The 12356-nt window shown below is 46.9% G+C and overlaps 1 protein-coding gene across 2 annotated transcripts in view; it reads right to left on the bottom strand.

Annotated features, from left to right (window-relative positions):
• Positions 1 to 680: 680 nt before the first annotated feature.
• Positions 681 to 12356, bottom strand: part of st3gal1 (ST3 beta-galactoside alpha-2,3-sialyltransferase 1) — a 29923-nt gene continuing 18247 nt past the window's right edge. Inside the window, exons 2-7 of one of the 2 annotated variants that reach the window (XM_011609131.2) lie at positions 9454 to 9944; positions 7751 to 7944; positions 1875 to 2054; positions 1381 to 1426; positions 1171 to 1290; positions 681 to 854 (exon numbers count right to left, since the gene is read on the bottom strand). In XM_011609131.2, coding sequence (XP_011607433.1) covers positions 681 to 854; positions 1171 to 1290; positions 1381 to 1426; positions 1875 to 2054; positions 7751 to 7944; positions 9454 to 9741 — 1002 coding nt within the window. In that variant the 5' untranslated portion in view covers positions 9742 to 9944. Of the gene's footprint in view, positions 855 to 1170; positions 1291 to 1380; positions 1427 to 1874; positions 2055 to 7750; positions 7945 to 9453; positions 9945 to 12356 lie in introns of those variants that run through there. The other variant, NM_001032698.1, reaches the window with a different exon arrangement.

The raw sequence follows: 12356 nt of genomic DNA, 5'->3' as shown, positions 1-12356 counted from the left end.
TTTGGTGTCATATAAGGCCCGAGATACAAGATATAGCATTCAGGAAGTAGAATCTAATCCAATCCAAATAACCATTTAAAATGATATTGATAGAACACAAAATCTGCCCACACAAGCTAAAGACAATGCAGGAGGTGGGGCTTTTATCTAAAATTTTAATCCACCAGCAGAGGGCGTTTAAGATGCTTCATTTCAGAATAAAAGTTAGTGAATGATTTTTGTCCGTAGCATTGGCACTTCTAAGACCCTGACATCCCCTGGTAGAAAAAGGTCCAATTTTAGTAAAGCATGCTCTTATTTTGAAATTTCAAACCAACGCTCTGTGGAGAACATTGCCATGTCTTTGTACGGTAAATCCAGGATATTTACTGTAATGTCCTTAGCTGCTGTTAAAATGCTTTTAAGTGTACAGCACCGCTGCGAACCTCAGAGGTAAATTTATTTTATGACTCTTCAACTCTGATGACAATGAGCTGTACATTAAATCCACGCTGCTTTGTCTGGAAATAAACGCAGTAATATGGCACTTAGGCTGAATGCCTGGGAAGAGGACACAAGATGTGCACCTCCCGTGCAAAGTAATAGCTTTAATGGATAGCACGCCAGTTGGTGCGGTGTGTTTTTGTCGAGAGGAAACAGTCAGACTGACTATAGAAGTTCATCGTTCTCCCACACCTTCATCATCTGCCTTTAAACATTTGAATTTTGTGCTTGTCTGCCAGCAGCAGAGTCACATTATATTCGTAGTCTCCGTCGTGGACCCCTGTGTGCCGGAAAGCTCCAGCTAAACTGTTTTCCTCCCAGTAGTGGTGCCAGTTCCCATAATGGTCCGCACCGAATCCAAACACGCTGACCTGAGACGGAAAAGATCAGCAAAGGATCATTTAAGATGCTCATTAGCTCAGTTGCTTAATCTGAAGGAAATCTTCTGAAACTTTGCTAAGAGCATTAGCAATAAATGAACGGAGCAGTAAACAAAACAAGAGAGGAAAACACAACCATCTAACTGAATTAACAGCAAAAAATGGAAGATTTCCAGTTAAGAAGGTAGTGTTTGTCCTCCCCGTTAGCACTGGTCATGCACGCCGCTATCAGGAGCTAAAGATGAAAAACAAGCTAAGGACATAAACCCACAGGTGTGTTACAATAGCAGAACAACTTTGCTGTTACCTTGTCACAAATGTGGATAGCTAACAGTAGGCTGAGGAAGCCGGTGGAGGGATACCGGCCGTGACCGTCCAGCCAAGACTCGTAGACATACTTGAAAAACGTGGGGCTGTAAATCACCACCTGAGAGGAGATGAAACGTAATCGTGTCTCAGTAAACAAACTGAAAGATGCAGTTAAGAGATTCCATAATGTCCGATTTTTAGCACTCACCTTGTCCTTGTTAGCCTTTATCCGGGACATAACCGGCACGTACGTACTGGGAAACAGGAGGATAAGGTTTTAAAATGAAATCGCTGCATATATCTCGCAAATTGTCCACAAACAACGTGTTTGTGGACAGTTTACAGCATCCAGGATCATATTTTTGATCAGAGAGAGATTCGTGGAGGCCGTAATAGACGAGAGAGCACGGAGAATAAGGAAAGCGTTGCTATGGATTGTATCACATAAACATAAAACTGCCTCAAATGACTTATATTATAAGCTGTGTTATGCACACTACAGGCTCGTTAGAGGCTCAGAACTGGTGCGTTTTGAGAGGAAACTTGCTATATTGATATACATCTGGTTTTAATTACAAGTAACTTTCCTGGCAACAGAAATGATTTTGCACTGCCAATTAGCGCATAAAGGTGGAGAGACGATTCCGTCGCAACGGGCAGGGTAATTACAGCGTAATTACAGCATAATTACAGCGCACTTACTGTTTAATTGCACCCGTCGTCAGAGCGCTGATTATCCACTGCAGGTCCAGAGTCTTGAAAGGGATCAGCACCAGACTGGTGCCATTGTCCAGGTCTTTGGCGCTCTCTGGGTACATGATGTGATGAGTGGTTCTGGTGCCCACGTCGTCTTCGAACCCCGAGGTGGGAGCCTGGTTCATCCTGCACAGACATGAAAGGTAGAAGGTTCTATTTCACATCATCACCTCTTGTTGCTGGTTGCTTAGCGATCTGCTCCTCCCGCCCAATAACACTCGCTGAAGCCGGTAATTGGCAGGTAGCTAGTGAGGTGGTTCCAGTTGGTTTGGGTGGGAGAGAAGAGTCATGAAGCTGCCCTGCTGTGTGACTGGCATCACCTGCTCAGGAGCAGGTCTGAGCTGCAGCATCCTCCTCATTAGAGACTCAGAACAGAACAGCATCGTTAGAACTTGACATTTTCAGCCCGAACCTGTCAGGACTCAAAAAGACGTTTGCAGACCTTCTGCGTGTAGGCTGTCGTGTTGATGACAGGGACTTTGGGCTTTTTTCCCAGGCTGTATAAACAGCAGTTGCACACTTTTGGAATTAAACAAACCCTTGATGCCTCTAAAAAAAGGCTGAGAAAATATTTGTTATACTTATAAAAGAAAGGAAACTAAATCCAGACACACTGTAAAGAACTGAGCAGATGAAGGGGAAATGTGAAGGCGGTCTTTCAATGCGCAGAAAGTGTTTCAGAACTGGGAAAATAAGGCTAATCTGCTGACTTCAATAGCCCAGTGTGCGATTTGGCGGCACCTAGAGGCGAGATTAGCATGCTGCAAACGTTGTATTTGTTAATACAACTCGCAACAGTGTGGCAGCCACGGAGGAAAAAAGAAAACATCCGCAATGTGTTAAAGATCTAACCCGCCGCAGAGCCCACATTTACAAACAGCACTCATATTTAAATGATTGTCCTAAATGTGCCGGCATTTGGCCCGTGGGAGGAGACCTGCAGAGAACCCACACAGGCTGAGGAGAACCCGCAAGCTCCAAACAGAGAGTCAGATCAGGAAGGTTGGGAGGAAAGGGCGCCGCTCGCTCTGAGGATGGTCCCATTAGTGACTGCAGGGGTGATCTGTGAGGGCGCTCAACAAAAGTTAAGCAAACTTGTTAAATGGATCCAGCCAGATGCTCCTCCACTTAATCCTGTGGGCCGTGCGCTGTCGAGCACTCAAGGAGGCAAATATTTTCGACTGGACTAATCAATATTCAGCTTCTGCTCCAGCTCCCCTCTGGTGCTGCAAATGTTCTACCAGATGGGCTTACAGCAAAGTGGCGCCGTTGCATCGGGGGCGTGAAAGTCGACGGTTTGAAACAGGAGAGCTAACTGCCTTTTTTTGGATTCCGGGATGTGTGGGGAAGAGCGCTTTCAGGATCGTGATCTCAAACCGGGTTTAAGTTTGCGCATTTCAAATGAGAGAATCGGAATCGAGTGATGAGACATTTGGAGAATCATGCAGCGTTAAAGTCACGTTGCTGGAAGTGCAAAAGCCGTCTCGATGTGCTGAAAACGTTACTGAGGGCATGAAAAGTTGTTTGCTGCTTATTTGTCAGAGTCGAAATTGACCCGTTTTGCCTCTGAATGAAGTCAGATCTAGTTTTCTTGTTCCATGTGGCCTTGATGCTCTATGAGGAGCGCCTCTGTCTTCAGACACAGTTTCTTTGATTTTGCTCGTTATTGCTTTGATTGAAAGCGTTTGTGAATAAAGACTTCTTCCTCACTTCCTCCAGCAGAACACCGGAGGTCGAATCCTTCCATGTGTCCTTCTTTATGTGCGGCTCAACTCCTACACTTCCTATGACATGCTGGATGGATCATATGGATCTTATGGGGGGTCTGGACGTTATACGTGGGCTCAAGCTTCACTAAAGAGACGGAGATCGTGTTGCTGCGAAAAACTAACCGCCAGACACGAAACGTGCTGATACGGAAATGTCAAAGAGAACAATTAAAGAACAAAATGGCAACGTGGAACGATGTGATCGATGTCTCGGTAGCTAATTAGCGCTTAGCTCTGCTGCTATTGTTTTCATATCTGCGTTCATGCCGATCGTTTGCGGTTGACATTAAAACGTTTGAGCGCCGAGCAGCGCGTTTGAACGCATCGGCCCCCGGCGCAGACGGCCGACACGTGAAAGGTCAGTGGCGTTGGGCCCCGTCTCGCTCCCCTCGGTCGTGCGTAAACTTTAAAAACGCAACACTTTCAGGCGACCACCAGTCCCACGTTTTCAGCTCGCTCCTCTGCACCTTAGCCGAGCGTGGCATCACATTTACTGGTGCCCGCTCGTTCTTTTCTGTGCAGTCAAAGGGGTCAGGGATCGTATATTGTCAGGCCGTTGTCATGGCTACACAAACTTGGAACCTCCAGGTTGGTGGAGTGCATCAGAGGTTTTCTACTGAAGTGAATTAGTGAATGATGATGATGATGATGATGATGATGATGATGATGATGATGATATTCTTCACTGACTGGCTGATTCCCTCCTGATTAAACATCTTGTCCTCATCACCTCACAGCAGGAAGACATAGTAAGAGTTTACGCACTCTGTGTGGCCGCTCCGCAATATGCTGAGAGAGTAAATTCGCCGGGATATTCGCTGATGTTTTTGTGCTCTCAAAATTCAGTTTCAACTCCAAGAAAGTGATTTAGTGGCCCGTCTGGACCTGGAGCTGCAGCAAAGGAGGGAATTATGCTTCAATAAATCGTTAATTTTTGAGAGTAGTCCAAGAGGCGGACGGAGCGAAAGCAGCTGGAGTTGGTAATTCCAGACTCTAAGGCTGCCGTTCCTGTTTTCTGATTTCTCTTTCGGTCCTGATTTGCTGCGCGGAGAAAGTGAGGAGAATTTAAATGAATGCACGTTTTACTCCTGTTCCTCCATCCATCCTCAGGAAAAACATATAAAAACACTCAGCGTTTATGAGCCCCGGTGACGTTGTAGAACAACAAATAAAGAAAGGTGCGATAATAACAACAGTCCGGCGCCATTTGGATCCTTCCCAGAGTTTTATTGATGATCTTTAGCCAGACAATCAGTTATTGAGCCACAATCAGCATTAAGGCACAAAATACCCCATTTAGGTGTGTATTAGTGTCTCCAGGCCTGAGTGATAAATGTCAGCACATATGTGCTCGTGTTTAGCTCCCATCCCTCGTGGAGGCAATAATAAGGAGGAGGGCACACTGAATGCAGACTGGCTCATATTTGTGTTGAAATGAGCAGTTTTCATGATGGGATGTGCCATTTGTGGAGCTTCCCGACTCTGATTACGCTCTCCTCTGACAGGGGTCGTTGACGTTGATGAGAAGCACTTGTCCAGAACATTCTGATTACCCTCCCGGCTCCACTCCATCTTCTCATTCTCCTGCGTGGGTTTTAGAAAACATCACTGGAAGTCGCCGGGCCAAATCCCAAGATCGAAAGCCGGCGCGTTTAGCTTTGCGAAAACCTCAGGTTTTCCAGGCCAATTTCGAGGATTTGGAGCCACCTATTACACGTGTGAGCCCCGAGCTCCATCTTAATGAAGTTATTTGCAAGGGTTTTACATCACGGTGTAGAATGTAAGCTTGACTGATCCCCCAATTCAGGAGAGTAAATATGAGCGATGAGACAATCTCACATCTCTGGAGCGCAGAGCATACAGATGTGCTGCCGGCGAGGTGACTGCGTACAATCATCAGCATTCCAAAGCAATGGCAGAGATAATGGGGGCTTTAAGGTGAGTTATTATTTGTCTGGATTTGGGGAGTTCAGCATGGCGATGCTTGGCATGTGCGGCGGCTTTGCAGAATGAGCCCAGGTGAGCTGGAATAAAAATAAGACTTCAGCAACTCTCGCCTCTATTGTTCCCACTACGCCATAATTAAATCTGTCGACGCCGCCGCCACAGCGGGGGACCAAGGCCTTTTACAGATTTAACGCGTCACAGCGAGTTGACAGAGTCACGCTGTGACGAATGAGGAGCTGTGCAAAAATAACGCGTGAAATTCCACTTCTGGATTTTTTTGGGTGCAACTCTTCTGTCTGGATTTGTCTGTTATCGCTTTAGTGGCGTTACGAGTCTCTTTTGGTGACGCAAGAGGCTACGGCGGCCGTGCAACAGATGGGAACTGTACCAGTCCATACTGGCTTTGACAAATGAACGCAAATTTTGCGTTGTGATCAATAATAACTTCGATAAAATGCAACATGCTCGTGCACGTTTCTGGATTATGGCTGCACGGGGGCTTTATTCTTGTTTACCACTTGACCGAATCCCTTTGATGTCTTTGATGGTGGTCGTTATTGCTGCCATGAACTGCAACTGGAACTTATTCTTTATTGACCTGTTTTGGGGTCAAGGGGAGGTTTCTGCACCCCTAAGGTTGCCGAGAACCCTTCTCAGCCAGGTCCCGACAGAGTTACCAGGTGATTTCGGGTACAGCTAGGGGTTCACTGAGGCTCCGCCTCCTAGCCACTGGCGCCGCCGCTGACTCCAGAGCGTCACAACAAATTGTGAAAATCATTTTCCAGCTCTCAAGCCTTGATTGAGCCACAAGGTCCAAAAGAAGCCGCTCTAGTCCACCTTGTTTGCTCAGATACCAGCAGACATTCACACGCTCACACAGAAAGAGCAACAAGCTCCCTGCACGTTGCGCAACCGTGCACGTACGCCGTCTGAGTGTCTCTCACTCATGCACGTGTGGAGGACGACAAACTGAACGGGCCCATTTTTTAATGATCGTTTTGTAGCCTTTCATCTCTGCGTCATTATTCAGGCGTTGTTGATACGCTTTCAAGGTTCACCTTTCATTACGCTCGACGGTGCCTGGCGCGCACAAGGACCTTCCAAAACTGGGTTTTCCCTCTTCTGCCTTTAACCAATTTATTGCTTTTTCATCTTTTCACGCTCGGCACCTTTTACAAAATCTGTCATCAAATGTCGGCCAATGGCGCTGACAGCCTGACATGCTAAAATAATAAAGCAATTATTAAAAGGCACAAAAACGGACCTTGAGGCACAATATTATCTGTCAACCCGGACGCAAAAGCTCTTTTCCCCTCCACTCAATTCTCTCTTTGCTGAGTAAACAAGAGGTTTGATCCGAAGGGTAAATTCCACTCAGTATTCATAACGGTCTATAAAGGAAGCTTCAGAGGTTGGGTGAACACATGGGAGATGTGAAATGTGTTTTTCCCTGTTTGATTATCAGATAGACTTTTCCTTCTTTTTGGTGCTTCTGTCTGAATTTGAAAGGTTCGAGGCTCTACAGTTCCTGCTGGCGTCGGGCGCCTAATGGCTGCTCTAATGGCCATCTCGCCACTGGTGCTACATTACATTTATGTGCATTCATCAGCAGAACCGGTTCTGCTGCTGTATTCAAGCATGAAACTCTCCCGGATGTGCCTGAAACAGGCTTTGTTCCTCCATCGCTCCTCAAACCGCTGAAACCTTGAGCTCCGTTGATTTCATCGGCAGCGAGCTCGCATAATCTTTTCAAATGGCGCCGGCGTAAAACATAAAACTCTCCAGCCGTCATTGTGCTGAACACAGACGAGAACTCCACAAAGGCGCAAGGACGCTTTCTGCGGCGTTCCTAGGCTCTAAAAGTGAACGGAACTCATCCAGCTACTTCCTGCCGTCACCCAGAACATCTTATTAAAGGTGAGGGTCGGACTCCAGCGCTGAGGATAAATGAAAGGATCAAAAATTCCTTTTTTTCCCCTCCATTTTACGGTTTGATTCTCTTCCGGAAGCTCTTGGGAATCCACAATTCTGCCTTCACGCACCCTTCACAGCTCAGTGAAAAAGACCGCATGCTCACATTTTTGTCAGAATCTGGGAAAAACCGACCTTATAATGAAATCACTGGAGTCGATGAGCCTGCCGTACTGGGAGCCCTTCAGGTTCCCAGAGTTCCCCACCACGGCGCAGGTCCTGCAGCGCTCCGGGCTGGCGTCCATGTAGAGCACTTCATCGGGGATGACCTGGAACAGCTCCTCCACCACCCCGCTGAAGTTGGCTGGCTGCCTCTCCGACTGCAGCCACTGGTGACAGAGCAGAGACAGGCCTTGAGACGGGGCCGCGGCTCCGGGGCCACTTTCAACAAGGGCAGCGATGGTCCTGAAAGAACCTCGGGGGGTTTTCTGGCCTTGAAACAAGGTAGACCGGGCTGGTGTTCACTGTTCCATATCACGCTGGCGTTGCCAGAACAGAACACACACAGAATGTTCTGCAGTTTTGGTCCCTTATGGCAAGATTACCCACATATTTAACAAAAAAACACATCCTCTTTTGCCAAAACCACCTCAAGTGAGGCCAAAACCTGAAGCGTTTTCCAAATTCTGTTTTTTTTCTCCGGCTTGTTAGAGGTGATAATTCAAAATAAGCACAAAAACAACAAAAAAATGGACCGAGCCAAATAAACTGGATCCCTTATGCGGTTAGACGGTCAGAATCAGTAGCGATCCGACTACTCAAATATGTTTCTAATATTCATTAATGTTTGACACGATCTCTCTGTATTTTACCTTCCAAAACCTTCTGGGTGCTGCTGATATACGACACTCTGACCCCATCAAGGCCTGTAAGGAACGCTGTCTGAAAGCAGAGGCGACAGGAGGCAACCTTGCAGTCATTTTTCTCTTCTGGCCTCTAATTGGACGCGGTGTGAGGTGAATGTGGGATTACCTGGAGGCTTTCCAGACAAAGCTAAGATAATTGTGTGACATAAATTCTGCGGCGGGGCTTTTCTAGTTCGGGGGGAGTTGATAAAAGGAGTTAGAGGAAGTGCAGCGTTAAGTCGACAGGACGGGAATGAATCACGGAAGGAACGGAACCGAATGTGAATGATGATCCCAAGATGTGTGTAAAACAATTTAACAGCCAATAATTCTGGATCCATGATTGTGTTTGGTGTGTTTTAATGATCCCCGTGGAAAAGGGATTCAGACAGGCAGGAGTAAAGCCAGAGAATCGCCCATCGGGTTCTGTTTGTAGTTTTAATATTCTTCTGCACATTTTTGTTCCGTTTGTATTCCTGCCTCCCCCTCCAACATTGACTTGGATGATTTATTAATACATAAATAATCTTAAATGGATTTTCTCCATTACTTTCTTGGTGTCGCTGCAGGGAAATGCCTAAAAGCTTCCCGACAGACTTTATTTTACCTCAACGCTGCAACAAACTCGAACGTTAGTCATTCTAATTAAAGATGATTCAAGCTGCTTGTTTAAATTCATGCCTGCAAACTGGATGACAAGAGATTAATAAACAACATCTTCGAGTTAACTGCTGATTTTAGCCGAATGTGGAAAAAATCTCGCTTTGATGAACAGAAATACAGTGTTTGTCCTCCTGCTTGTTAACAGTGAACACATTGTGCACAGGGGCCTACCTCACCACTCCATCCTGGGGAGAAACCGTTGGATTTCAAACAATGAGGCAAAAACAAACACGTTGAGATAAGCCTGAGATCTTTGTTTGTGATCGTTCCTTCCCAGCAGCACTCACGCTGTTTGTCTTTTCTTCAAGTAGCTCTGAAGGACCTTCTTACCTGCCACCATTTAAATGTTTCATCAGAGAGGGCGCTGTTCTCCCTGCTCATCAACGGGTGGATGGACTGGTTGAAGCGTTCCGTGAACCAGGGGTCGTCGTCCATCTCCGTCATGCACTGTCCACAGGCGCACGGACCCCTGGCGAAGAGGTTGTCCGACAGTCGGAAAGCAAACTTGAAGAAGTAAACCGAGGGTTCCCGCAAGTTGTAGCTGACCAAGACGGTGGTGAGGGTGGCAATGCAGAAGAGAACAAATATCCGGACTTTCCTCCGCTTCCCCAGAGCCATGTCGTCCCAGATCAGTGGGCCGGGAAGGGCGACGGGTCCTTCCAGATACGCATCGGCGAAGTTTCGCTGCAGATTCTTCTGGACTAGCGGGACGAAACCTCGATTCTCTTGGAGCTTTTACTGGTTTCGGCCAGTTTCAGCAACGGCCTTTGGTTTTGATCCAGGAGGTCGGAAATGGTTGTCACCAGTCTTTAATGATTGACCTGGAGAGCAAATAAGATTTGGGAAACATGTGATTTCACAACCTTCGATCGTTCCTGCTGCTGTCTCTGCCTCTGTTTGGCTAAGGTGTCATCATTTTGGTTTTGTCCTGTTATTAAACTTCTGGCCACTTTTTAAATGAAAAGCATCGTTGTTCTGATGTCATTGTGTGTTTAAAACGCACAATGCTCCAAAGGTTTTAAATGACGGGAGATGGGGTGAATTTTTTATTCTGTTGCTCTTCCTTGGAGGGTTTACAGGGCTGGGAGGGAGTTTCCGCACAACCAAAGCCAAACATGAGAGGCAGAGCGGTGCAATTTAAAATGCAGCTGACATTTCGAGGGTGGCAGAACTTATTGTTTTTTGCTCGACGACATGTTATGTATGCATTATTAATCTGCTGAAACACTTTTCTTCACGTGGGTCATGTACCGATACTTTTAGGCTGCTATTCAATACGGATCTAGAAAAGAAAAGGAGTGGAAAGAAATCCCCCAGTGCCGCCTCCAATTTTTGCACATCCAGAACGTTATGAACCACATCGTAAGGTCTCATGGATGTTTTCAGAGTATAAACTATATGTTTAATAGTTTAGGTGTAACACGTCATGGTTAGACTTATGTGGAGTTAGAGGAGCAAGTTATCCCACAATGCATTTCACCTCCACCAGTGGGAGCAGGAGCAATGATGGAAAGTGTGTATGTCAAGCTTTGGTGCAGTACCACCAGAGACCGTTAGAGGGCAGTATAGGCAACGGATCAAGCAAGACAGACAAAGAGGAAATTCTCACATATTTTTGAAGCGTCATCAGTTGCCACCCAAGTACTGTTCTGTTGCTAACTGTACTCTTCTGGATGTGTACTCGCTCCGCCCGTTTTAGGCCTAACTTCTGTGGTCAGTGAGGCGCGAACTTCGTAAGTGGACTTGCGAACTTACTAGTGAGTACTGCTATCATTTAAGCAAAGGCAGTTATCGTAAAAACCATGTTAAGAAAAAAGAAATGTTAATTCATTCAGCGATCTGTTAAATGCCACATATTCCAAATAAAACTGGGATGAGGGCGGGGCCTACCCCAGTTATACATCACAGGTGTATCGAGGAGCAATTTCAACCTCCATTTTGAAACCGACAGACACTTATGCATTTAAGTCCACTGTTCTTTGTTGTCAGTTGAATATAACAGACTCCCTGTTTGTGCCAACATGCCGTAGGGGTGCGTCACCAAGGGCAACCACTGCTTCAAACCATCACAACACTTTCAGGAACCTGCCGGTAACAAAAGCAGCAGAGTAAAGTGGAGAGGATGAATTCTTTTTTGGATTTTTTCGCCCCTGTGGCCTCTCACGCCTGCCTGAGCAGGACGGCGTCCCGGGGTCTCCCTCTCGCATGCGGAAAACGGCCAAATCTGCTTTCAAACAGGCCCTCTGCCTTATTATGGTGTGCAGCGTTCAGACGTGGTAAAAAGACTCAATGGCGACGCGTGAGCCAGTTTATAGCCGGTAGCATTATCCGAGCAACCCTCAAATTTGTGGGAAACTCCGTCCCACTGACAGGAAGACATTCCTGATTAGAAATTGATCAGGTGATTTAAATTCTACCCAGGAGACGAGCAAAAGGGATGGGCGTCGAGGCATGCTGGGAAAGGCTCGCCTGTTGACTTCTTCAGGACGGAGAGAAAAAAACAAACCGCGCAGTCGTTTATCAGTGGCTCTGACAGGAAGTGATCCCGTTTGCTTGCCGGCGCTCTGGGACTCGGCCCATTTGCATACGGCAGCCAAGGTTGGTTAGCGTCTGTAGCGGTGACTTTGACACAAGCACCTGGGGACTCTCACCACGGACACTTCAGTGGATAAAAAAGAAATAAAAAAAGGCGCGGGTGGAGGCGACGGGGAGTGGAATATACCAGTGCTCTGTAACAGGTGGCGGCGCCGCACTTTTGACAACACATCAGCTGTCATCGCGCTCCCGTGACCTTGTCCCGACTGAAGCCTGGCGGGCCGGCGCTGAGGCAGCAAAGTGTCTGTTCACGCGCTGGAGGTGAGGAGGGAGGAGGGCGGGCCGCAATCCGAACCGTAATGTTTGCTCTTGAGGAGTCACCGACTGTTCAGAGCCGCACAGAAATGGCTTCTCTGTCGGATTCTCCCCTGCAAACTGCTAGCAATTTGTGAAATGGGACTTCAGCAGTTTCTAGGACTCCTAAGTATATATTTGAGACGGGTAATTTTAAGGAGAGCGTGCTTCTCCTGTCAAAGCTAGCCTGGTTCTCAGAAACCGTCTGACGCACGGTTGCAAAGCGGCCAGATACATCAAAGCACCGACACTGAGATTAAAGGCTAAAAATAACAGATGCAGAAATGTGAGGTTCAGAGTGAGCGTAGATCCCACAGCAACCCCATGGTGGGCGTGGCCACGAG

Source organism: Takifugu rubripes, chromosome 12 (genome assembly GCF_901000725.2).
Source record: "Takifugu rubripes chromosome 12, fTakRub1.2, whole genome shotgun sequence".
Lineage (NCBI taxonomy): Eukaryota > Metazoa > Chordata > Actinopteri > Tetraodontiformes > Tetraodontidae > Takifugu > Takifugu rubripes.
This window is presented reverse-complemented; position numbering and strand designations above follow the sequence as displayed.